This window comes from Hyperolius riggenbachi, chromosome 2, assembly GCF_040937935.1.
Source record: "Hyperolius riggenbachi isolate aHypRig1 chromosome 2, aHypRig1.pri, whole genome shotgun sequence".
Lineage (NCBI taxonomy): Eukaryota > Metazoa > Chordata > Amphibia > Anura > Hyperoliidae > Hyperolius > Hyperolius riggenbachi.
In genome coordinates this window covers 318,552,467-318,580,292 of record NC_090647.1, presented here as the reverse complement: position 1 = coordinate 318,580,292, position 27,826 = coordinate 318,552,467, and the positions used below count along the sequence as shown (strand labels likewise).

Genomic DNA, 27,826 nt, shown 5'->3' with positions numbered 1-27,826 from the left:
ACGGTGTTGTTGCTCCCAATATTCTCTTAGACAACCTCTGAGGCCCTCACAGAGCAGCTGTATTTGTACTGACATTAGATTACACACAGGTGCACTCTATTTAGTCATTAGCACTCATCAGGCAATGTCTATAGGCAACTGACTGCACTCAGATCAAAGGGGGCCGAATAATTATGCACACCCCACTTTGCAGTTATTGATTTGTAAAAAATGTTTGGAATTATGTACGATTTTCATTCCACTTCTCACGTGTACACCACCTTGTGTTGGTCTTTCATGTGGAATTACAATAAAAATGATTCATGTTTGTGGCAGTGATATGACAAAATGTGGAAAACTTCAAGGGGGCCGAATACTTTTGCAACCCACTGTATCTGTGGGCTAAAATAGGCTATGTGTATGTAGTTTTAGAATAAAAACTAACGATTTTATCTTCAGTCTTGTGCCTGTTCTGGTCATCTGATTGTTGCTACAACGAATCTGCCCTCTGAAGAGTCAGAGTCATGCTACCGCATTGTTTTATTATTTTCTTATAAATTGTTCATTTGCTAGCTAGGTTGTAAATAACCGTTTTCTTCTTTTTAGGAGTAGTTAGCGGGAGTCTCTTTCCTCCCTGAACATGAGAGTGGTGGCAGTAAATTACCTGATTTCCCGCGCAAAATCGATATTTTTAGTTACCGATTGTACATACAATCGGGATTGTACATGTATGGGCACCTCCAACCAATCTTAACCGTTTACTATGCACACAGTGAATCTGCCTCCAGAAGTCTCTAGTGCATGAGACCTGCATGGCAACAGTGGCCTAGTAATACGGGATTGGTGAGTGATTGTCATATTACATATTGTCGGCAGCTGCGCGACCAATCTCTATTGTCAGTCTGCTCACCGTACTTCCTGCGTATGCTAACGGGAGCAGATTATACGGGATTGGCATGCTCTGTCACATTAACCTTCTGACGTTCCAGCAACCGGTCTTTATTGTCAGTCTGCTTACCGTACTTCCTGCTAACGCTAACGAGAGCAGATTAGACGGGATCGCGGGGCTGGATTGTCACACAGCCATATTCCCTTTACACAACCCACATAACTATAAGCCGTCTTCAGATCCAATGCACTCTGGATTTATGGTAATGGAGGTGGTCAGGAAGTACCAGGAAGTACAGGATATTGTAAAGCCCTGTTAGCTTTCTACAGCCTCATTTTTTAAAGCCAGAACTTTAGGGAGGTTGGTAAGGCCATACCTTAAGCAGAGACAGGTTTTCTTTAAAGAATCTGCTGCTTATGTCTTAGTAGTACATATCATAGGACACCTCCAGGAGTCTTACAGAGTCAATGTCTGAATGGATAAGAGCTGTTCTGGTGGCGCAATGGAACCTACACTATATATCGCAGGTTTTAATGTTCTGGCTGATCAGTGAATATATCTACACACTACATACATGGTATGATCAGATTATTGTAGATGACGATTAATTTCCCTCCACAGTGTAGATCTTATTTATATTATCATAACTTTAGATTATAAAGATTAAAAGGACACCTGAAGAGAAAATGTAAAAAAAGTTACTTACCTCAGTAGTGGGAAACCTCTGGCTTGTCCAGAGGCTTCCCGGATCCTCCTGCAGCCCACCGATCTAGCACAGGACATGTGGGAGTAAAGTCCATGCATGCCCAGTAAAGCAAAGCATTTATGCAGAGGAAAAAAGCCCGGTACTAGTGGCTTCATTTTACTGGGCATGTGTGGACCTTAATTGCACATACCCTGTATGGATATACTCATCCACGGCTAAGTGCGCAATCAGAATATGAAGCAGTGCATTGGTGGGCTTTACAAGGATGCAGAAAAGACAAGACACAGAACATTCATATCACGCTTTTCTCCTGGCAGAATCAAAGCGCCAGAGCTGCAGCAACAAGGACACACTCTATAGGCAGTAGCAGTGTTGTGGAGTCTTTCCCAAGGTCTCCTAACTGAATAGGTGCTGGCTTATGGAATAGGATGAAACAAGAGTTGAAGCCTGGTGGACTCCTGTGTCAGAGGCAGAGCCCTTAACCAATACATTATCCAGCCACTACCTCTGTGATTTTTTTTTTTTATTTATTTCATGTGTGCTTTAACCACTTGTGTACCAGCAGTCTCTGGCCCCTTAAGGACACCAAAGACTGCTGGTACCAAAAAACAACTCCTACTGACGAATTGCCGCACGGATCCGCCGCTCACGAATCACCGCAAGCCCCTCGCTCTGCCGTCGCTATGACGTCAGAGCTCTGTGAGCCAGTCAGGAGCCGATTTCACTAGCTCTTGACCCTGTGATCAATGTGAGCCACTCACAGTGATCACAGGGTCAGGAGCCAATGAAATCGGCTCCTGACTGGCTCACAGAGCTCTGCCCTCATAGCACCGGCAGAGCGAGGGGCCCGTGGTGATGGATGAGCAGCGCGATCGGCGGGTCCATGCAAGCGCGGTAATTGAAATCTACACCCTGGCAGGAATAAGCAGCAGCAAACAGGGCGTAGATTATAACTAATGCAGTCCAGAAGCAGTTAAGATAAAAGCAAACAAAAAAAACCCCACAATATTTCCAGTTGGTTCTCAGAGTTGAATTCCCTGTCCAAAAAACACATTTTAATGCAGATTGTGTGAAAATATACAGTTTATTATGTACAGCAGCCTTAAAACCCAAAGATACAAAGATGTCCAGAGTACAAATACATATATATGACAATTGACAACAGAAAACAGACAAAGACTGAGAGCATTCAGTGTAGTAATGATTGTACTTACCAAAACTTAATAGTAATATTGTTGATGTGTAACATATATATTATAAAACAGTTTGTACACATGTAAAGGATTAGCATAAACAGAGAAAAACAATCACTGCAGTGAATTGTGTCAATTGTCATGTTTACTATTCCAGTTAGAACATTTGACAGTAAGAAGAACAGTAATTGATTTCTATTTATAGCTTCAATAAGGCATAGGGGAACCTCTTCTTTCACTGTAGTGGCCTTTCTGATAGGGGCTTTTGTAGCACTACATACATTCCATGTGCATGGCAAATTGCTTCCAGGTGTCATATACTTAGCAAGTGCCAGTAACAGGTCACACAATAAAAATAAGCACACCCAAGCTAGGGACTGACCAACAATCCATGTGCAAAATGGAAAGTTTGCCATCCTGCGGGACACAGGTTCCATGTAGGATTGGAATACAGCAGTGCTGAGAAAAAACAACGATGATAAGATTGCCAAGATCCAAGTGAGCTCTAACCATTCTTTCACAAACCTCCTTCTTCTCAGAACATGTAATCCCACCTGAACTCCAGTCATGTATATCCCAAGATAGCCAATTACAGAGAAGATACCTTCCCTGTTTGCATTTAAGAAACCAGATCTTGAACCCTGCCCATCGCTACCATGTAAAATAAATGCCATGAGATCAGTCAATTCCAAGAGTATTTGATAACTGGAAATGACCATGGCAGCAATAATATAGGATTTTTGTGGTGGAACCAATATCAGCAGAAGTGATGACATCACCCGAACAGCTGCCAGAGTGAAAAAAAAATTCCAGTGAACACCATACTCGGAAACATGTTCATGATAATCCACTGCTTTCACGCTTATTAGGCGTCCAAGTCCAAGAACAACTAGTGGCCAAACTGACAGAACCTGTTTCTTTACTGTGGAAAATGTTGAACCTGTCCCTCTTACTTGTATTCTGGCTTCTGGAGAAACAAGAGCATTTCCAAAGATAAAGCCTCCAACACCCATGTCCATAACTCCTGTTCCATATGTCTCTGTTTTAGCATACCGCCTCGGGAAGGCAGGGAAATCCACAGCAAGTATGGAAATGGCGGTGAGCACATTAAGGAAAATGCGGAAGTCTGCGACAGCTGGGACAGGCCCATTTTCCACTTGTGCATTCAGGAAGGCCTGGCAGATGTCATTCAGAGACGTTTTACTAGATGTAAGTGTCCTTCTGTATATGGAGTGAAACACTAGCATGCATAGTGTTGCAATAGACACAGAAACTACATAAAGGTAAGAAGAGAAGACTGTGCATGACAGAACTAGAGGTACGATCAACACAATAAAATCAAAGAGAAAGGAAACTCTCCATGACTTATTGATACTATGTTTAGTGTAAAAGCAAATTAACAGCAATCCTCTGAACAGGAAGCACAAGGAAGCTATGATCAAGCCCAGTGAAATCTCTGTAATTCCGGTCCCGGATAGATTGCTTACGAATGCTTCTTTAAGGTGCTTGGTAGACATTCTCTGCTAAAAGAGAAAGACAGTCTTACACAATGTACACTTAGTTGAAGACACAGCTGACAAATATTACATTTTATTACAAGTGTACTGTAGTCTGAGCCAGCAATTCTGTAACTGTTTGCCAGTTCTCTCCTTTTGAGGTGCAGGATCTGACTTAAAGCCTCGTATACATGCTTGATCAAAGTCGGCTGAGGCTGCTGATAAAGACCGCCTCAGCTAATAAGCAGGCGTGTGTACAGAGGCGCCAGAATCACAACCAGCGACGGGGAAGTCATCCGCCCAGTGGATCATCTCACCTCCAGCAACAGCCAGCTTAATTGTTCACACCGCTCCCCCGCCTGCTGCGTGACATCACCCACAACTCACTCAGTCATCCCTCAGCCCCACACATACCAACTCTATACTCTATACAGCTGACTCGCGTCTGTGCAGCCCAACAATGTCGCCCAATGGGATTGGGTTCCGATCCATGACATCCATCAAAGGATTGAACGCACCTTAAGCCTGATACACATATCCAACTTTTATAAGCCAATCATTGGCCAATTTTACCTGCACAATCTGTTCGCCCTCATACTACATGGAGGTGGTAAAATTGGCCAATCAAAATTAAATGTGAGTACCAGATTTAGCGGTGGACAGCAGTGGAAAGCCTAACTAGAAAGGATTTTTTAAAAAGTTGACTTAAAGTGGACCCAAATTAAAAATACAAGATTTCAGAAATAAAATCTATTTTCTAAATTATAATAATAAATAGCAGCCTTTTTTCAGCTGCATGATGACAAATATAAAATATTTTACATTTATTGGAGGAACCCCTCCCTTCCTTTCAAATTGCTGGGATTTTTCCGGCAAACTGGTGGAGTAGATGGTGTCCAGCAATGGAGGAATTGCTAATGGCTGCCCCCAGTATAACCCTAGCTATGAAAAGAGAAGGGTGGAAAGCATGCACTGAAATGATCATAGGTTTGAAGGAGTGTTTATTTATCTTTGTATGTGTCAGAGTAGTGCAACTAAATATTTTTAAATAAAAAAAATGTTTGGTTTGGGTCCACTTTAACTTTGCAACCCTCACTTGGGTTATACAATGACACAAAAAGGGTTGCTACAGGGTTAGTGAAATAGTCATGTGCAGTGTTCTCCCCAGAAATTTCTACCAGCCGTGTGGCATGAAAATGTAGCAGGGTGGCATAAAAAAGTAGCAGGGTGGGGCAAGATGAGAGAATGCAGGGCCGGTGCTTCTGTGCTCAATCCTGCTTACAGAATAGGAGGAGGTAAGCTGATAACAGCCAGGTGCTCACCAAAACTAGCCGGGTGGAGCACCTGGCTAAAAGAGCCTGGGGAGAACACTGTTGTGATTGTAGTCCTCTGGATGTGCTGGCAGTGCTGAATTTTAAAAATAAATCCAGGTTGTCAGGAATTCATTTTAATGCAGATGTATGCATGCTAATGCAATATTACAAACACTGTTTCAGCTATCCTCATATTCTGTTGTGAACCAGGGAAGGGTTGCAGAGTTATTCCACCTCATAGCACCCAGTTTCTAATGAATGCATTCAGGTTTGCTGGATAGCTTAGGATGGCCATTGTTCTCCAGTCTTTATAATGCCTAATTCACATGATGCAATTTTCCGTCAGAATGACGGTCGAATCTATTAATTCCATCAGGTCCAATCTGATTTTCCGATCACATGTATACAGAATTGTCACGGACGATTGCGGGGACGCAGGCGCGTCCTGGAACCGCCCGTGAAGAAAAGAACGATCGCACTCGATTCCTGCATCAAGTGCGCCTCAGATCAATAGAACCAAGATTTGACGTGTAGTATCCCTCTGCTTAAAACAGCTGGGGAATCTGTCTTAGCTGAGTGAAAGCCTGGGGGGAGGTGTTAATTAGCTTGGACATATTCCCTGTGGAAGGCCCAATTTCCCTTTTGGCTCTGGGAACCAGGTGACACTTAGCTGATCTCATGGAGATGTTAATTAACCAAAGGATGCCTAGGTGCAGCCAAGCAGGCTACGAATCCACGGGAGGTCTGGACACTCTGATCTCTGCTAAAGATCAAAGGAAAGTCAGCTGTTAGCAGCTAGAACACAACCTCAGTCTCCTGGCATAATCCATAACTTCCCAGATCTGTAATATTTCTGGGGTTCCTGAGATGGCAGCTTCACCAAACGTGGGGGAAGTGTAGCATGAGCCCCGGTGCTGGTTCTGAGGAAGTTTCAGAACCTTCGGAGGTAAGGACTGCCAGCTAGGCAGTTTCAAAGTGCCCTGATGATACCACAGGGGTCCCACCCCTCATGTCTGGTATCAGGGCGCTGGGTAAATCGAGACAGACCTGAAAATGTTAATAAATCTGCCCTGACCTGTACGGTTCTGTGAGATAGAGCCCATATATGGGTAGATATGATTTCTAGCCCCAGTACAAGGGGAGGGCTCATCTCATCTTTGAAGGGGGTGTATGGCTCCCCGCCCTCACTCCCTCCTACTGAAGCAGGGGCATAAGAATGGCTGAGGACCCAAACTCAGTGTCCTCCACACTGAACCATCTTGCACTCATCAGATGCCAGCTTGAGGATATGCTGGCATCCACCTGGTCTGAACTCTGAACTCTGGACTTTGAAACCAAGAACTTTATGATTCTTCCCACAATAAGGACATCTTTCCAGGAACTAAGTATTTTTCTCCCTTCTTTTATTTTTCATACTGGCTATTACTGTTTTAATAGTTGTTGATTTTCATAATTGTCTGTATATATTAATTATTTATATTGCGTGAATAAACGACTTTCCCCAAGTCATTCACTGTTTCGCTACCCTGCTTATCAGCACACACAGAACTGATCCCGGGTCTCTGAAGATACGCTACTGTTTGTTTGTTGTTGGCTAGACAGAATATCGTGTGTTTAACCGTTTTATTCGCAGGATTAGTCAGTCAGTTAGTGGGCCCCACGGTCCCATAGTAACCGCGGTGGTGGCAGTTTACTCTGAACCAGTAGGTGACGTTGTAATTACCCGTGTCTCACAGGCTCCCTTCTGAGTTGTCTGCGGCTAATTCTTAACGGTTCCTGCGCATTGACTGCGACCAGAGTTCGCACGATCTGTGCGCTGGCACCGTTTAGAAGGCTAAGTGCGGTCAGCCACGAGGGCCCTTGTGACAAGAATCAATCAGAAAAATGTTCGGAAGTCAGATTGGACCTGTCGGAAATAATTGATTTGACTGCCAATCTGACGGAAAATTGCATTGTGGCATAACGGCCACAGTGGCATTTCCAGTGAGGAGCAAGAAGATTGTTTTAATTACCAGCCTTCTCTGTGTTTTCAGAGTTTTCTACAGGGCATTTTTATTTTGTGCTAACTATTCTAAACTGCTCTGCAATACTGTGCTTAGGTGACTAGCCCACTAAAGGTAGCAGTAATAGCCTAAACCACATGAAGCCAGTACTACGATCTGTACAGATGCCTTTGAAGAAAACGTTAGATTGGAAAAAAAAAGTTGAGATTGACATACCTGGGGCTTCTTTCAGCCCCCTGGTGCCTCGCTGTCCTCTTAGTCCACTGCCTTGTGCTGCTGGCACCACTAGCAACATACTGGTCGCACGCATCTCATTAATTGCGCTCCTGTGGCCTGCAGCATTCTGTGCATGCGCAGTTCATAAAAATTGTAACTGTGCATGTGCAGAACACTCCTGGCCATGGAAGTGCAATTTAGGCTGCGCATGCACAGTAGCCAAGAGTTGGGGGGGGGGGGGGGGGGAGCGAAACAACATTGTGGGCCTGGAGGACAGTGAGGGACCTATTAGACTGTGGAGGCTGGAAGAAGCCCCAGGTAAGTAAATCTCTACATATTTAGCTCACTTAAAGAGACTCCGTAACAAAAATTGCATCCTGTTTTTTATCATCCTACAAGTTCCAAAAGCTATTCTAATGTGTTCTGGCTAACTGCAGCACGTTCTACTATCACCATCTCTGTAATAAATCAACTTCTCTCTCTCTTGTCAGACTTGTCGGCCTGTGTCTAGAAGGCTGCCAAGTTCTTCAGTGTTGTGGTTCTGTGATGCATCTCCCCCCTCCAGGCCCCTTTCTGCACACTGCCTGTGTGTTATTTAGATACGTGCAGCTTCTCTCTGCTCTATTATCTTTTACAAGCTGGATAAATCCTCCTCTGAGCTGGCTGGGCTTTCACATACTGAGGAATTACATACAGGCAGAGCTGTCTGCACTCTGCAGGAACAAACAGCCTGACACTTCAGTGGAAGATAGCTGCAGGGGGAAAGAAACACACAAATGATCTCTTGAGATTCAAAAGGAAGGGTGTATACAGCCTGCTTGTGTATGAATGTATTTTCTATGTGTGGACATACTGTACATCTACCTACTTCCTGTTTTGGTGGCCATTTTGTTTGTTTATAAACAAACTTTTTAAAACTGTTTTTAACCACTTTTAATGTGGCGAGGAGCGGCGAAATTGTGACAGAGGGTAATAGGAGATGTCCCCTAACGCACTGGTATGTTTACTTTTGTGCGATTTTAACAATACAGATTCTCTTTAAGATTTCCTTTAACCACTTGCCGACCGCGCACTCATAACGCGCGTCGGCAAAGTGGTAGCTGCAGGACCAGCGACGCAGTATTGCGTCGCCAGCTGCAGGCTAATTAATCAGGAAGCAGCCGCTCGCGCGAGCGGCTGCTTCCTGTCAATTCACGGCGGGTGGCTCCGTGAATAGCCTGCGGGCCGCCGATGGCGGCTCGCAGGCTAAATGTAAACACAAGCGGAAATAATCCGCTTTGTTTACATTGTACGGCGCTGCTGCGCAGCAGCGCCGTAAGGCCACATACAGACATCAGACTATAGTCTTTGGAAAATGAAAGATCACAGACCAATCTTACCACCCTTCCTGTAGTATAAGAGCCATACTCTACACAGTCTATTCTATGGAGCTGAACTCCACATCAGGAAAAAATCTTGACAAGATGCTGCACACACAGATGCTGTACAGACACAAAAGATCAGTATCTGCAAAAGATGTGTTCCTGCCAAAAATCCATTCCTGCAAATTGCAATGATAGTCTATGAGATCTGCAGATCATCATACACACATGATTTAACTGACATTCATCTGCAGATCAGATCCACCAGGATGGATTTTCAGATCTGCAGATCTGCAGATGAATGTCAGTTAAATCATGTGTGTATGATGATCTGCAGATCTCATAGACTATCATTGCAATTTGCAGGAATGGATTTTTGGCAGGAACACATCTTTTGCAGATACTGATCTTTTGTGTCTGTACAGCATCTGTGTGTGCAGCATCTTGTCAAGATTTTTTCCTGATGTGGAGTTCAGCTCCATAGAAAAGACTGTGTAGAGTATGGCTCTTATACTACAGGAAGGGTGGTAAGATTGGTCTATGATCTTTCATTTTCCAAAGACTATGGTCTGATGTCTGTATGTGGCCTTAGGCAGATCGGCGATCCCCGGCCAATCAGCGGCCGGGGATCGCCGCCATGTGACAGGGGACGTCCCGTCACTGGCTGCACAGGGCAGATAGCGTCCTGTGCAGCCCCGATCACCGGGGATGACAGGTAGGAGAGGGAGGGGGGGAATTTCGCCGCGGAGGGGGGCTTTGAGGTGCCCCCCCCCCGCAACATGCCAGCCAAGAGGAGCGATCAGACCCCCCCTGCCCACCATCCCCATAGGGGGGAAAAAAGGGGGGCGATCTGATCGCTCTGCGTGCTGCCTGATCTGTGCTGGGGGCTGCAGAGCCCACCCAGCACAGATCACAGAATACTGCGCTGGTCCTTAAGGGGGGGTAAAGGGTGGGTCCTCAAGTGGTTAAAGGACAACTTATACCTGGCTACCTATACTGGGCGCACTTATGCTTGGCTAACCTATACTGGGGGCACCTATGCTTGGCTAACCTATACTGGCAGCTCCTATGCCTGGATACCTATACTGGGGGAACCTATGCCTAAACACCTATACTGTATATGTACAGTATATGCCCTACACGTATGGCTCTAAGCCCGGCATATGACACTCATCCCAGGCCCCACATACTCTTACTCTGGAAATACATGGGCTGATTCTGAGCTGATAAGATGGTTAGATTGATAATTCTTGACATGTCCGATTCATTCTTTTTGCCGCTTAATTTGTCATTGAAGTAAATTGAAAAAAAGATAAGAAAAACGAGCAGAAGATAAGAGAATCGAGCGGGCAAAACGATCGGGCGCAGAATCGAGCGCCAGAATTGACCGTGTACTCCCAGCATTAGGCCGCCTCTGTCTGCATATTCTTGTTCAGGGTTTATCGCTAAAAGTATTAAGAGGCAGATGATTAGTAGGATAGCCAGGTCCGGAACGCATGCAGTGTGAACATCAGACATTGCACTCTATGCAATGTCTGATGTCGTGCGTTTTGGCCACCTGCACGCGTTTCCAAAACGCGGCTGGAAACGCGTGCAGTGTGAACGGGCCCTAAGAGATCGAGAGTGTCAGAACATCTCAGCTGAGCACAATCTTCTTCTCAACCCACCAGCCAGAAGCCACTCCGCCCTGCAGTCACCCTCTCCATAGCAACAGATGTGTCACTAGCCTGTAGCCTCGCAATGCATCTGTAGAGCCCTCTGCCCTAAACTGTCGTCTGATGGATCAAGTCGTGATACTTGCAGGCGACACTGCTAGTGAATGTGTAAGTACCTTGAAGGCTGAATTTCTAAGACTAAATTCCAAACAGCAGCCATGAGAGTCTAATCTAAAAATTTGCTTTATTTAGCTTCAAACATTTAGCTTCAAACAAAATAAATAATAGCAGGTTGAAATTTACAGCTTTGTCTTGTTATCAACAGTGTTTCCTTGGCCAAACAGAAGTGTTTTGGCATCTGTTTAGCTTTAAAGAGAGCCCGGGCTGAATTAATCTATCTGATTTGCATAGATAAAAGCACTAGGCTTTTAACCCTTGCAATAAGACACAAAAATAAAAAGACAGGGATCTCAGCCAAGTTATTAGTAGATAAAGTATACTGTGTACTTGTGTTTAATGTCAGTTGAGGTGCGTATACACACACACACACACACACACACACACACACACACACACACACACACACACACACACACACACACACACACACGACTATTGCCAGTAGGTTTTGGAACTTGATCCCTAGGGCAACAGTTTGCAGCACGAGTGCTTGTACAGATGTATCTTTATACTATAACAAAGCAATGCATACTGTTGCTATGGGGAGGAAGAGGGATGAAGGCGCAGTGCACGATGGAGCCACTTCTGGCAGGTAGGGAACAAAACCCTCATTTGTTGCTATAATTTAAGGATCTGGCATATATCAGGACAGCTGAACATACACACTAGATTCTTGTTGTAGGTGGTCCTTCATGGCTACCTCTGTCGAGCATAAGACTCATACACATGCACAAGTACAGTCTACTGCAGGGATCAGGACACCTGGGCGACAGTTCAGGGGTAAGTGCTGTACAGACACATTATTAGCCTAGAGGCCAGTAATATGTTCAGTTGCTATGGAGAAGGAAGAAGGGATAGCACGCAAGGCACAGCTAGGTTTCCAAAAGGTTGTTGTAAACTACAACCACACTATTCGACCTATCAGAATCCTTTGTGCTGTAGAGAGTGCTGTGATTGGAGAACTGGTCCCTATGAGGTTTCCTACTGGGTCCCCTAAAGTGAACGCACACCGGTGTTCTAGCATTTCAGCATACTCATTCAAATAACATACAAATGCTACGGAGCATGTGCAAAATGCAGCCCATAAACTAACCCCATAATACCAACCAGCAGGACTAACTTTGCAACTCGAGTTACCAGCCAGAAGCCCAGTGAATGGCCAAGGGTTCTGGTGTGCAATGTCCACAATCCATGTGGACAAAGAGTTAGAATAAAAAGTTGTCCGAGTGACGTGAGGACCAAGCGAGCAACCCAGTGAGTAAAGCGAGTGGGCAATTGGATCTCTCAAAGAGGAGAATATAAGTTTTACGCTATTTGGACAATCTCAGGGCTGTGGAGTTGGTACAAAAATCATTCGACTTAGTGGCGAATCTTAAAAGCTAGGGGCCCGGTGCGAATTGTACATCCCCCCCCCCCCCCCCCCCCAGCGCTTTATACTTAACAATTGATACGGTGCACCAAAACCTGCCAAGGACAACCACAGTGTCAGAGGTGCAAGAAGGGCATGGGAAGCAGCGTTTGAATGATTATTATTATCATTCAAAGCATCTATAGAAGTGATTATTACCAGCACAGGACACGGTGGCAACCTCTACAACCCCTATTGTTATGCGACTCCAACTCCTCGGTTTATGAAACCTCCAATTCCAGGTACCCAAAGTTGCTCCTACTCCACAGCCCTGGACGATCTAAGCTGAAATGTAAATGCTGGCAATACACGACTCGATTCTGAGCCATTTCGATGGCTCGATAGATAATTTCCGACATGTCCGATCTCCCGCCCGATTGTTTCCGTGCTCGATTCTACATGGAAGACAATGGGAAAAGATAAGAAAAACAAGCGGAAGATAAGAGAATCGCCCGCAGAATCGAGCGCTGAAAACGATCAGCGCGGAATTGAGCAGCAAAATCGAGCCATGTATGCCCAGCATACACGTTACAACATGCTAACTGCAAAAACATAATAATCATTAGGTCGATTTCAACTCTTGAAAATTAGTTGAGAAAGAAGAGTAGTAAAATGTATCCACTATTGAGGCGAGGTAAGCGCAACAGCAGAGCAGATGAGAATGGATGATGAATGTGTTCTATGCCATACTTACATACAGACACTATTATCAGTATTTCGGTGTAAGCAAGTGGGATGATGTCCCGCCAGCGGAGGTGCTGCGCCCAGCATCAATACACTGACTGTATACGGTAGACAGGCAGACCACAAGCCACACAAGTAGGAACTACTAGTGCTGACATGTAATCCTACCACTGCCGGGTCCTCTCAGCAGCCAATCAGCGGCCAGACAGCGCAGACCTATGGCAGGCGAGGGACTGAGTGACGCGAATGGCGGCGGGCAGGGTTTAATCTGCAGGCGACTCCTCTTGTCCTTCAGCAGTCTGGCTGGCAGCTGGGTGTGCATACCGGGACCACATCTGTCATGAGCGCCGCTAACACACTGGCCAAGGGGAGCGGGAAGATGCAGGTGGGTGACTCGCATCATGCTTCCTGTAGGGCAGAATCAGGACACAATGCGCCTCACATACTTCATTTTGTGGTCTGTGATATTACTGTTATTAATTATTAGGCAGCTCTGTGCAGAATTCTCCTATACCAGCGACTCACTAGTAGTCTCTTCTCCTGGTAATAACATTAGATCTGCAGGAACGGATGAAAGCATGCTTCACCCATTACTCATCTCTGGATTCATATTTTCCAGCCAACCCGAATCAAACTTTGGGATGAAACAAACCCCGCCCACTATCCGCCCAAACCACGCCTTGTTTGAAAGTAAGCCCCGCCCCTGTTGCTGTACCGGGCACTGCACTGCAACTGGACAGGTGGCAGAAATAGCCAGGTTGGCTGGTTTTGAAGTGCTAATGCGGTGTCTTTCGAAACCTGTTGCTTATTTGTTTAAAAACGTTGCTCTTATGCTGTACGACACCTGGTTGAGACTACTTAAGGTGGCCACTAATGATCCAATCTTTTTCATCCAATCTTACCAAATCTATGTAGTATAAGGGTAAACTAAGTGAATATACTGAATGAATAATTTAGGCAGTTCCCTTATATTACATAGAAATGGTAAGATTGGATGAAACAGGTTGGATCATTAGTGGCCACCTTAAGGGAAAGAAATGTTTTTCTCAGCCCTTTTCCAGTAGTATTTTTTGAGCCCTAATGGCTACCCTACACTACTGGGAGCTAGTCTAGTAAACCTGAATTGCGAGCAGGAAACCTCATAGACAAGCTCTTCTACCTGCAATAATTGTGGCAAACTCTTTCTGATCAAACCAAAAGTACATAAACCACTAATTTGCCTTCTGAAATGTCATTCTTTAAATTACAATTATTTGTAAATTTTAAAATGGCACGGCTTTGAGCACGGCACTCGTTTTTGGGTTACAAACCACTTGTGCAACTGTACTAAACCTATTTGGTTGGTAGCATGGATACTGGTTAGGCTCCTTTTACACTTGCCTTGCAAATGCGTGTTGCATTACCCTGTTTTGCGACAGAGTAACACAAGGACAATGCAAGACAATGGGGCCTAGCACACTTGCCACGTCGTATTGCTGCAGAAGTTCCGGAACGGCAACAGCGCGTTACTGCAGCGCCCATGGAAAGCATGTAAGTCAATGGGCAATGCAGAAAATATATATATATTGGCAGTGCAGCGCAGAAAATATATATTGGCAGTGCATCGCAGATGCTTGGAACAACGTGATTACGAATGCTGTGAATCCCAATGAAGTACTTGCTGTCCAGCAGGGAGTATGTCGCGCGGCAAGTGGCGTGCTTGTTGAGGCGAAGGGCATGTGGGGGGTCAAAGCACTCTGCTGCTGGGTCAGATGAGTGAGGTTTTTGTGGATGAAATGGGGGTGGAGCATCACAATGCTATGGCCAGGTGTAAAATGGGCCTCAAACTAATGACATATTTAGGACGGGAAACTAGTGTATGTATATACTTGTTAAGCAATTTGCTTCTAGCAGCGGGAAATTTGCTTCAATTTATTGCAGGGAGTGAAGTTTGTCTATGAGGTTTCCCACTGTGTCCCCTGCAATTACACTGTTCACAACCAATTGAGGTTCTGATCAGAAGAATTCAGACCGAGGATTTCCAATTGAACTACTCGAGCACGCTAACACGAAGGCCTCTTTTCTACGGACTGTTGAAGTGTGTGCTCAGCAAGCAGTTACCAGGCGGCAGTTACCAGGCGGCAGTTACCAGGCAGCAGTTACCAGGCAGCAACAAGCCACTACCAGGCAACAGTGAGCAGTTGTGAGAGTTTGCGAGGCATTTCACTGCCTATTAACAGTCCATGGAAGAGAGGCCAAATAATTGTATTGTGTTAAAGAGGCACTATGGCGAAAAATGGTAAAATTTAAAATGTGTGCAAACATAGACAAATAAGAAGTACATTTTTTTTTTTCCAGAGTAAAATGAGCCAGAAATTACTTTTCTCCTATGTTGCTGTCACTTACAGTAGGTAGTAGAAATCTGACAGAAGCGACTAGTCCATCCCTCCATAGGGGATTCTCAGCAAGGCTTTTATTCTTTATAAAGATATTCCCTAAAAAGGATTTAAACAATGATGCGGGCCAGCTTCCCTGCTCACTACACAGTTTTTTGGCAGTTGGACAGAACTACTGCCATTCACTAAGGCCTGGTGCACACCAAAAGCCGCTAGCAGATCCGCAAAATGCTAGCAGATTTTGAAACGCTTTTTCTTATTTTTCTGTAGCGTTTCAGCTAGCATTTTGCGGTTTTGTGAAGCGGTTTTGGTGTAGTAGATTGCATGTATTGTTACAGTAAAGCTGTTACTGAACAGCTACTGTAACAAAAGCCGCCTGGCAAACCGCTCTGAAGTGCCGTTTTTCAGAGCGGTTTGCGTTTTTCCTATACTTAACATTGAGGCAGAAACGCCTCCGCAATCCAAAATCTGCAGCAGCCCGAGAGTATGCGTTTCTGCAAAACGCCTCCCGCTCTGGTGTGCACCAGCCCATTAAAATACATTACCCAAGCGTATCCGCAGCCGTAAGCGGATCGCAAAACGCAGCCGAACCGCTCTGGTGTGCACTAGGCCTAAGTGCTTTTGAAAATCTATAAATCCCTGAGAATCCCCCATGAAGAGATGGACTAGTCCAAAACCTGTCGCTTCTGTCAGATTTCTACTACCTACTGTAAGTGACAGCAACATAGGAGAAAAGTAATTTATGGCTCATTGTATGCTGGAAAATACGTACTTCTTATTTGTATATGTTTGCACATATTTTAAATTTTACAATTTTTCGCCATCGTGCCCTTTAACAATGCAAAGACGTTGTCTTGACGCAACGCCCCAGCATGAAAGTAGCCTCGGTCTTTGTGAGCTTGTTTCAAGAACAAGCAGTCTATTCACTAAATCTAATAGTGACTCGCTTTTGTAAGCTACACTTGATGGTGCCCACCCAGTCAGATATAGGAGAAAAGTAACTGGTCTATAAACTTTCCTTAATGGCATCTCCCCACCCTCTTTCAAAACAGACACGCTTCCTCTCATTATCACTAGTTCATTCATAACTGAGAAAAACAATGGAGGGCTTTTTTTTTTCCAATAGATTTTCAATATATAGCAGATTTTCAATATATAGCTATGTCTTATTAAAAACGTTTTGTACAATAGTTGGTGCTAGTCTAGTTAAGGGGATAGCAGGGGTGAGATTGCTGTGATGTATTGCAGGGAGCAGAGCTTGTCTATGAGATTTTCCACTGGGATCCCTCAACTAGACTAGCTACCATGAGTCTTCATACATGTGCACATGTATGACGTATAATGCAATGGCCAAGAGTGAACCTAGCCTGATGCTCCTGTAATAGGCTTGAAGCCTGTGATGAGTTAGTTGTGAGGGATAGGTACAGTCAAGATAAGTATTAAGGGTTGGTGGCATTGAAAGTTATAATAGTTAAAAATGACCAAAGGATTGCTTTTCATTCACACATACGGTAATACTCCTATTATGTGTGAATGAAAAGCAATTCTTTGGTCATTTTTAAAATGATTAAATTCTATTTTTGTGTTTTGCCATTTTATAGCATTCTGTTGCAAAATGATTGCCGTAAATACATTTCTATTATGTAGTAGTTTTTTGGAATCAATCTCTGCACAATACCATTGCATTTTTACATGTAGGACCAGCACCAGTAAATTAACTACAAGTACCAGAATTCCAAGTAGGGTTATCCTTCTCTGCAACACACAGCAACCATAAACTGTATGATCCACAGATTCCAGTCGCAAACATACAAGTCTCCACAATCCACATTCTCTTTGGCACAACAAACAAACTACAAATCCCCAGTGGAGTTACATCCCCAAGCACAATACTGGACGAACACCAAGCTCCAGTAGTGAGCTTTCAGGTCTCCAGCTGGTGGAAAAAATGAGAGAGAAGAGATCGGAAACTTTAAAGATTCAGCAAGATAGACCACTTTTCCAGAGGCGGCTGAACTGTGCACTCTGTGAGCAGTTACCAAGCAAGAGCAAGCAGTTACCAGGCAGCAGCAAGGAGTTGTTAGAGTTTGACAGTCTTTTCGTTGCCTATCAACTGCTTGTGGAAAAGGACTCTTAGGGCTCTTTCACATGGGCAGCTGACAAGTGGTGAAGTCACCGACTGTCAGCTGCTCTCCTGCACCACTGCTTGTTTGTGTCCGGGGGCGCTCTCACGAAGTGAGATCTGAGCGCTGCTGTGGGCATGCTCAGACTCCACATGTGTTCCTCCACTGCCCAGTAACTCCACTGCGTGTCAACGTTGGACACGCGTGGTGTTACAACCTCTGCAATTTGGCTGCATATTAATTGCACTGGCGGGCGGCAGACAGGAGGCTGAACTGCTCGGCAAACACGCAGTTCAGCTGCCCGTTTGAAAGGGGCCTTACTATCCAAGACACAGGTCTCCCCAGATGCTTTCAGCTCTCCAGACAAAAAACAACTCCTAGCTTGCGATTTGGAAATGTTCTAATCAAAGTCAGTAGAAAGTGTTTGCCCAATTCCAAGCTGCGTTCAATTTGCATTTTTCTATGTGAGCCGGTGTGGTGTCCAATAAAGCCTTCTCTGCATTGGCTGCACATCATCACATGCATGCCCAGAAGGATCTTTATGATCTCTGAAATAGTGGATTCCAGGCCTGAAACAGCTGTCAACCAAGAGCACTTTTCTCATCGCTTTTTGATTTGAAAAGCTCTTGCTAATGTAAACCCATGGGTGTGATCCCACTTGTGCGATGTGATTTTATAAAAATCCCCCATAGCATTGCATTAGCAAGAGCTTTTTCAAATCACTAGCGCTTAGAAAGCACCGCTAGTGGGTTTGAGCCCTCAGTCATGCATAGCAGGGACATTTTTATCACAAGTACGAGGTGTGTTGCCTGGTGGGGAATGTTGCTGTTCTGTTATTGGGATGGGGGGGGGGGGGGGGGGGTGTGACAGCACACAAGTGATGTCACACGGTGGCTAAGGTGAATGTGGAGAACAATGCTCTTGGCTATCTATCAGCTAAAATGATCGCCTGGGTTTCTATCATGTCAAGTCGTCGGGTGGCATGGGGGGAGGGGGCGCTGTACTTGTGCTAGACTCTCGGCAGAGGCGGTTGTTAATGGCCACCTTAGCTGTGTGTGTGTGTGTGTGTGTGTGTGTGTGTGTGTGTGTGTGTGTGTGTGTGTGTGTGTGTGTGTGTGTGTGTGTGTGTGTGTGTGTGCGTGCAAGAGGCTCTAGTCCCATTTGAATGTGCATACCCAGAACCCCCAGACTTCTCCCATAATGCAGAGTTCTGGACATGTGCATTGAAGGAAAATAAAGATGCACCACCAGTTCATTAAGTTTGAGCCTGAGGACCTCTTCACCCATGCCTCCTACAGAGAGTAGGGAGGGAAACCCCTGTGCTACTTCCATGGGGCTATCTCTCCTGAAATACTGTTTGAAGTCACACAGATTAGCAAACTAGAAAACCTTTGACACAGAAGCAATTCTGTGTACCCCACACACATCTCAAGCAATAAAATCAATTTTAACAGCAGATGGGTAAGAGTTCGGCATCCACATAACAGGAATATCCATACTAAACCGTACACTACGCCATGCATGTTGTGCTAATCCATAAGCTGCTCATGGATGAGATAGAAAATAAGATGTTTGTCACCACCTAGAGAACACTGATCATACAATCAATTTGTTTCCAGATGTTGTTTATAGTTTCCACTGTAATTAACACAGTTCATAAAGTAGCACCAATTAGTTGCAGCATGTAGAGGGTATAAACAACATTTAGCTCAGGTCAGTATGCAAGCTATACAGTACTACCGGTATTTACAGAATTGCTAATGTTTCAATAAAGGCTTTCTACTTTCTTCCGGGATTCGTGTGACAGTTGTAGCTCTCAGTCTTGAGCGATGTCGTAAATTTTTATCATATTGCTGTCCAGAGTGACCATATGTACTTTGTATGTGTTTTTTTTTTTTTTATTAAGCATGCTTCAGAAATAAATGCCAGGTATACGCTTAACCCTGTGAGTTTGAGGATAGTTTCACAGTGGTCAGTTGCATGACGCACACATTGTGAGTGTGAACAGCAATGGAGACTGGACATAGACTTTAATACAAATCCTGCATGCAGCAAGTTAGAATACCGTGATCAGTTACAACATAAAGATGTGAACAGGCCCATAGAATTGTATGGGCAGTGCGTTGACATGCAGAATTTTTCTACCATACAACTGACCACTGTGAACAAGGCCTCAGTTTTTATAATGTTGATCAGATTTTGTTTGTCATGCTTGTCTATGAATAAAAGAAGATAAGCATACCACCTGTTCAATTTGTTTTAATTGTGGCAAAAATATTTTGCACAGATTGACGCCATTGTTGTGACTGTGTATCTGTGCATGCAGCATGCCCAGTGTTCTCCCCAGAATTTTTTTTCCAGCCGGGTGGCATGAAAAAGTAGCTGGTTGGGGCGAGATGAGAGAATGCAGGGCCGGTGCTTTTGTGCGCAACTCTGCTTACAGCATAGGAGGAAGTGAGCTGATAACAGCTGGGTGCTCACCAAAACTAGCCGGATGGAGCAGAAGAGCCTGGGCAGAACACTGATGCCCCATGTCTTTTGTGACTGTAGAGGTGACAAGGGCTACCAAAACTACAATTAGGTGTAATTAGGATTATTAGCTTCTAATTTGAAACAGTATATCCACATGAAACAAAAGGTGTCAGCTTCTAAAAGTGCCTAATATTTAGTTTGTCACTTTGAAATTTGTGAAAGTCATAATGATTTATTTGAATTGAATGTTCTGTTTACAATGGACAGTGCCTTGACCATGGGAATTCATGTTTTAAAAAAGAACACCTGGCTATAAACTCTGAGGAGTAACAGAGGCTCCAGTAACATCATCACTGAAAGCAGCATTTCTTCCAGCAGCATCTTAAATCATGAAAACAATGTGGCATTGTAATGGTGCTGGAACAGCCTTCAGGAAGGAGCATTGAGGGACAGATGAACACCAGGCGGGTGCATGCAGCCTGCTGGGGCCACGTTCACAGTGGTGCGGTGTGACGGCTGCATTGTGACACAGCTTTCCGCTCCGCAATACAACGTTAACAGTGCGGTGGATGCGTTGCGTTATAATGTGTGCATTACTACAAAATGTGCATGCTATCAGTGACAGGGAAGCATGCTTTTCATTGACTGTATGCCTCACTGTATGTGAATCAACAAGCAGATAATGTGGGGCGAGACTTTCCCATTCCATTGAGTTTCTGCTTTTACAGGGAACACAATGCAATACCCACTGTGAAGACCCAACCTTAAAGAGAACCTGAGTTGGGGCAGATGAGTGTATTTATACTTACCTGGGGCTTCCTCCAGTCCCATGAGATGCGTGGGGACCCTCACCATCCTCTCTATTCTCTTATAATCTCCCTCAGTAATCTGGCCAACTGTGCTCTTCTGCGCATGCTTGGCCACGCAAGCGCACCCCCCGTCGTGCTCCCACAGCCGGGACCATTCTGCACCAGCACAGTAGTACTGCACAGGTGCAGAACGCTCCTGGGCATGTGGGGGTGCACAGCTAGGCCGTGCATGCGCAGAAGTGTGCGACTGACAAAATTCCTTGTTGTATTTACAAGAGAATAGCGAAGGACCCCACAAATCTAATTGGGCTGGAAGAAGCCCCAGGTAAGTATAAATACACCCATATGGCCCATCTCAGGTACACTTTAAAGCTCAGATTTCAGAACAAAATATATTTTAGATTTGGATGGCATGGAAAAAAGTGAAAATATCCTACCAGTCTTTCTGCTGTGTGGAAAAGGGTGTCTGGCTTCAACACAAGTCTCCCCAGATGCTCTCAGCACTCCGGATAAAACTCAACTCCCTAGCTGCATGCAGTTTGTTATTGAAAAACATGCACGCTAACAGTGACCGTAAAGCATCCTTTTTTATTCACTGTATGCTTCACTGTATGCAGCTCAACGTGCGGCTCCGCTCTCCCGATCCGTTGCCTTGCATTCCTGCTGTTACAGGGAATGCAATGGCCGCTGGGGATATAGCCTTAGGAATATTTAAGCATAATAAATAACTTTTATTATATGAGCACCTTGATTTCCCTTCACCTTAGGGCTAGCTGTACACTAGTAGATAAGGTAACCATCAATATTTATTCGATCTCGATTGTTTGCCGACATGCTACTTCCCCCAGTCCATGCCAGATCAGGTTTTAGACTTGCCATATAAAAGTATAGGGGTTGACTTGTACTCAAGTTGGATTGCCGAGGGGATGGGGGCACACTTCTTTCTCAACTTTTGCTGAGCAAGCCGCAGGGGCCAGTATGCTTTATAACCCCTCCCCCACTGTCCCCTTTTGTTTGGAAGACCACTCCTCCTTTTATAGCTTTCATTTGATATAAGAAGGCCACACACCATACAATGTCTTTAAATATCTTTTCAATTCAAGAATTGCAATCAATTTTTCTGAGTGATTGTAACATTTCTAAAATCTGACCAATGTACCACACACGTGGTAAATTTTTCCTCAGTTATAATAAAAATGATTGAAAACTTGGAAAACATTTCTTGGGTTTGTACATCAAGAAATTGTCCATCTACCACACACCATTCAATTTTCATATAAATTGATCAGAAAAATCAAACGCTCCCGATCTTTTATCAACTTAAAAATGTAAACTCTGATCAGATTTATCGAATAGATGGAAGAAAAACCTTTCTATTTTTCAGGACAACTGATCATATTTATCTAATTGTTGTAAAATTGGATATTTAAATTGTATGGTGTGTGGCCACCTTTAGAGGAATCCATTTCCTGTGAGACACTGACATTTTACCACCAATGGCTGCTACACTGAGCACACTGAGTAATGTGTGTACTATTAGGCCTTGTGCACACCAAAACCCACTAGCAGATCCGCAAAATGCTAGCAGATTTTGAAACGCTTTTTCTTATTTTTCTGTAGCGTTTCAGCTAGTATTTTGCAGTTTTGTGAAGCGTTTTTGGTGTAGTAGATTTCATATATTGTTACAGTAAAGCTGTTACTGAACAGCTTCTGTAACAAAAACGCCTGCAAAACCGCTCTGAACTGCCGTTTTTCAGAGCGGTTTGCGTTTTTTCTATACTTTACATTGGAGGCAGAAACGCCTTCGCAATCCAAAATCTGCAGCAGCCCGGGAGTATGCGTTTCTGCAAAACGCCTCCCGCTCTGGTGTGCACCAGCCCATTGAAATACATTACCCAAGCATTTCCACATCCGCAAGCGGATCGAAAAACGCTGCCGAACCGCTCTGGTGTGCACTAGGCCTAAGTGGCATTCACATTTGTACCAATTTATCCAGTGGTAAGTGACACTTTTATACCAAGAAAACACAGGTCTAAAAATCCTGTCCACAACAATTAACAAAGAAAGGGTGGGGGTGATGGGGGAAGATACTGGACTGCAGTGCTTACTACAGAGGGGCAGTGAATAACTGCAGCACTTTGTAGACCTAGAGGAGTTATTGGCCAGGAGTGGTTAATGGCTGCAATACTTCTATGCAGTGTAGTCGTTTACCCCCTCCTGGTCCCCTAGTGCAGCAGTAGCACCCAGGAGCATGGCAGCCACTTTCCAAACACACTCAGTGATATAGGATAAAACGCCATTTAAAAAAAAAAAATTGTTAGCAATGGATTAAAGCTGTTTATGGCATTATGGAGAAGTAGCTGATTGGCCTCATTGGGCTTGATTCACAAAAGAGTGCTAACTGTTAGCATGGCCATTTTCCCGTGAAGTTTTGCATTGCGCGCGATCGCGAATGTTCGTGCGAAATCGATATCGTTTTCGTGCAAAAAATCACGTTTGCGCACGAAACCATTATCGTTTTGCATGAAAATTCGCGCGAAAACACCCGTGCTAACGGTTAGCACTCTTTTGTGAATCAAGCCCATTGTGTGGCGAGCCTGGTTAGTGGTTCCTAAAGAGCGTTAGACCCACCTGATTTCTGAGGTGGTGAAAATCTGGTGAGCCGCTTCACTGTCGGTGGGGTGTGTGTTTTGTCCTTTATCGCTGAGGGTTTTTGAAAGGTGGCTGCCACGCACCTACGTGCTATGACTGTACTGCTGGACTGAGTGCTGTCTGTTTCACAGATTCACACTGTTAGTTTTTATTTCTCTCTAGTAATATTTTTAGTGGAGAGTGCAGGTGGAACATAATTTTCAAAATGAAAAATTCCAGCTTAAAGGATGCCAAAGCTAGAGAAACTGGGGGAGCAGGCATATACTGTCACCTATCCTGATGCCCACCGCTCCCCCCGTTCTCCTCTTTGCCCCCTGTAGCTTACCTAAAAGCCCTCCGGATCCTCTTCTGGATTGCCGGAGTTTGGCTTTACTGGCCAGGCTGTGCGCATCCTACAGTGCGATCTGTGGTAGGGAGCGCACTGCGCATTATTTCACAATTACGTCATGCACAGTGCGCTCACGGATGCGCCCGTAGGACGTGTGCAGCCTGGCCAGCGCAGGACCTAGGTGCTGATATCACACTTTGGGAGGAGTTTCCCTACAATATCAGCCATACAGACCACCCTGATGATCTATTTGAGAAAATTTAAAGATTTCTCATGGGAAAAAGGGGTATCGGCTACTAATTGGGATGAAGTTTAATCCTTGGTTATAGTTCCTTTTTTAAGAGGGTCAAATATTGGAGTCAACTTATTCTCTGCTATGAAGTCTTGTATAGCCTCTCTTAGGAAACCCTTGATATTACACTTGTCTTTTAGGTCTCTTCAGTTGCTCTGCATGTTTCAGTAGAGGAACTACCTTGAAACTAATAATGCCTATTCCACACCATACAATTTGCTGTAAGATTTTTCTGTTAGATTTTTTTGTAAGATTTTCTGCAATTAGATTATTTTCTGTAATGCTGGGGATACATGGTAAATTTCTGTACCGTGTATCGAGCAGCTGATCCGGCCAGCTGATAATATTCAGCTGGTCCGATCACGCTGCTCGACCCCCTGCCCGCTCGATCCCCGCCGACGGACAATGGCGGGGAATCAAGCAGCTGATAAGGAGCGCCGGCGGGGACGAGTGGTAATTGATCGCGGGGACGGATCCGGTGGCTAATCGGGTGCCGGATCGACCCGTGTATTCCCTGCATAAAGTACTGGTAGAGACTGGTCATTGTCTTCTGGTTACGGTATCTCCTGCTGAGTAGAACAATGCTTAATTGCTAGGCAGATAGATGGTTAGATCATTTCCAACATGTTGGAAATTATCTATCTAGCAAGTAAATCTTACAGAAAATTGGTGTGTACTCAGGGCCGGTTTAAGCAACAATGGGGCCCCAGGGCAAAATAAACCTGGGGGGCCCCCCAACAGATACGCTGGAACAAAAATCGGCATTAAGGGACCTTTTTTTGCAGCTGGTATAGTCAGGGTGTGAAGCCCCAATCGGTCGGAGCTCCACATTCTGGCTACCCCAGCCTGAATGGGGGACAAGGGGTTAAAAAGTTTCAGGAGGGGGTACCCCACATAATTAAAAAAAAGATCCCACACTAAACATAAAAAAATTTGGGAAAATAGGAAAAAATGTCGGATCTTCATACAGCCATATTGGGCCAAAGCGCTGCGGCTGCGTATGGACCCCCTGGAAACCCCGTCAGGAAATGTATTGCTCTTTCTTTTGATGCATGTAAAATTACACTACCGTTAGGTTTGCTACTTAAAGTGACATTTACTGCATTTAAAAGTATACTTTTATTTTCTCAAAAACTATAAGGTCTTTTTGAAAAATAGTTTTTTTCTCTTATTCCCAATGATCTCCTTAACATATCCTGCAAATTTAGGGCTTCTAGCATTTAAGGTGGATTTGCTATTAACCGTTAAAGTCGGCGGATTTTTAAATGTGTATTTTTTTTTTCCTTTTGAAACTTTAAAATCGATTTTCTCAAAAACTATAAGGTCTTTTTGAAAAATGTTTTCCTCTTGTAGCCACTGGGGGCCCCTACAAGCTCTGGGGCTATTGCCTCCTTTGCCTCTATGGTAGCGCCAGCCCTGTACAAGGCATAACACTCTCACACACTCATGGTGCATACACACAGCAGACCATAGTCTTTGGAAAATGAAAGATCACAGACCAATTTTACCCTCTTCCATGTAGTATGAGAGCCATACCTACACTGTCTATTCTATTGAGCTGAACTCCCCATCAGATAGAAATCTTTGCAAGATGCTGTACACATGTAACAGATCAGTATCTGCAAAAGATCTGTTCCTGCAAAAGATCCGTTCCTGCAAAATGCATTCATTGTCTATGATATCTGCAGATCATCATACACACCTTGTTTAACAGACATTCATCTGCAGATCAGATTTATCAGGATGGATCTTCAGATCTGCATATTGTCTGATCTGCAGATGAGTGTCTGTTAAACGAGGTGTGTGAGGATCTGCAGATATCATAGACTATGAATGCATTTTGGAGGAACGGATCTTTTGCAGATACCGATCTTTTGAATGTGTACAGCATCTTTGTGTGCAGCATCTTGCAAAGATTTCTGTTTGATGGGGAGTTCAGCTAAATAGAATAGACTGTGTAGGTATGGCTCTCATACTACATGGAAGGGGGTAAAATTGGTCTGTGATCTTTCATTTTCCAAAGACTATGGTCTGATGTGTGCTAGGCACTGTACATACACATGTCTACCTCATCATGTCACTTCGGGTATCCTTTAAGATGCCCGAGACAGTTCTGCATGGATTTCTAAAACCTTTTACTATTTAGTCTCAGACACTGTTGATAAATCTGGCCCTATGTGTTTACAAGTTTATCAAATCATGCCACATGTCTTTTCAGTTACCACTTTAAAGGACAACTGAAGCGAGGGGGATATGGAGAGTGCTGTATTTATTTCCTTTTAAGTACGGTAATTCCAGTTGCCTGGCCGCCCTGCTGATCTGACTCTATCTTTGGCAGGAACATAACTTTTGCAGCTACAGATCTTTTGTGTCTGTACAGCATCTGTGTGTGCAGTATCTTGCAAAGATTTTTTTCTGATGTGGAGTTCAGCTTCATAGAAAAGACTGTGTAGAGTATGGCTCTCATACTAGATGAAGGGTGGTAAGATTGGTCTGTGATCTTTCATTTTCAAAAGACTATAGTCTGATGTGTGTATGTGGCCTATGGTCTGATGTGTGTATGTGGCCTTATACTTTTAGCCATAAACCCTGAACAAGCATGCAGCAGATCAGGTGTTTCTGACATTATTGTCAGTCCTGAGAAGATTAGATGCATGCTTGTTTCTGGTGTGTTATTCAGACGCTACTGCAGACAAATGGATCAACAGGGCTGCCAGGCAACAGATGTTTAAAATGAAATAAATATGGCAGCTTCCATAGCCCTCTCACTTCAGTTACCCTTTAAGTTCTTGCCTTCCTTTGACCTATGATTGTTAGACCTGAATTATACATGTAGCCTAAGGCCTCTTGCACACTACATGTGATTCAGATTATTATTTTTTTTTTATATACGATCTGATTTTTGATTCAGATTAAAAAACGTAGCAGCATGCAGGACTTTTTTAACCGGAATAAAAAGAAAAAAAAATCGGAATTGCATGCAGTGTGTAAGAGGCTTTAACCATTTAAGGACCGCAGTGATTGAAATCTACGCCCTGTTTTTTTGGTGGGCTTTTGGCTGGCAGGGCGTAGATTTCAATCACTGTCCGCAGCGCGTCTCCGCCGCTACCCGCCGATCGCGATGCTCAAACCCGACGATTCTCGCTGCATCTCACAGGCTCTGCCTGTCTCTATGGCGGCAGAGTCATGTGAGCCGGTCAGGAGCCGATTTCATTGGCTCCTGGCCGTGTCTATCAATGTAAGCTGTTCCCATTGGCTTACATTGAAAAACAGGGTCAGGAGCCAATGAAAGGGGCTCCTGACCGGCTCACATGACTCTGCCGTCATAGAGACAGGCAGAGTCTATGTCCTGGGGATCCCGGCGAGAGGCGATGACGGCGGTTGTGACGGGTATGTGCTGCGATTCGTCGGGATTGGACCAGCGGTCTCTGGTCCTTAAGTCCCCAGAGACCGCTGGTCCTTAAGTGGTTAAAGTGGACCCAAATTAAAAATACAAGATTTCAGAAAAAAATCTATTTTCTAAATTAGAATAATAAATAGCAGCCTTTTTTCAGCTGCATGATGACAAATATAAAATATTTTACATTTTTTGGAGAAACCCCTCCCTTCCTTTCATATTGCCGGGACAGAATCCGGCAAACTGGTGGAGTAGATAGTGTCCAGCAAAGGAGGAATTGCTAATGGCTGCCCCC

General features: G+C 44.3%; 2 protein-coding genes across 4 annotated transcripts in view; one reads left to right on the top strand and one right to left on the bottom strand.

The window, feature by feature from the left end:
- Nucleotides 1–2,649: 2,649 nt before the first annotated feature.
- Nucleotides 2,650–13,257, bottom strand: PIGW (phosphatidylinositol glycan anchor biosynthesis class W). Of its 2 annotated transcripts, none has more exons than XM_068269199.1 (2): nucleotides 13,094–13,257; nucleotides 2,650–4,290 (listed from the first exon to the last, which is right to left on the bottom strand). In XM_068269199.1, exon 2 carries the CDS (start codon nucleotides 4,282–4,284, stop codon nucleotides 2,785–2,787), a length of 1,500 nt encoding a protein of 499 aa, XP_068125300.1. In that variant the 5' UTR covers nucleotides 4,285–4,290; nucleotides 13,094–13,257; the 3' UTR covers nucleotides 2,650–2,784. The 2 variants fall into 2 exon arrangements, with proteins under 2 accessions (XP_068125300.1, XP_068125301.1); XM_068269200.1 differs by having other exon boundaries at nucleotides 2,650–4,287.
- An 87-nt stretch (nucleotides 13,258–13,344) lies between these two features.
- Nucleotides 13,345–27,826, top strand: part of MYO19 (myosin XIX) — a 93,876-nt gene continuing 79,394 nt past the window's right edge. Inside the window, exon 1 of one of the 2 annotated variants that reach the window (XM_068269198.1) lies at nucleotides 13,345–13,468. In XM_068269198.1, the coding sequence (XP_068125299.1) occupies nucleotides 13,424–13,468 (45 nt within the window). In that variant the 5' untranslated portion in view covers nucleotides 13,345–13,423. The remainder of the gene's footprint in view (nucleotides 13,469–27,826) is intronic. The other variant, XM_068269197.1, reaches the window with a different exon arrangement.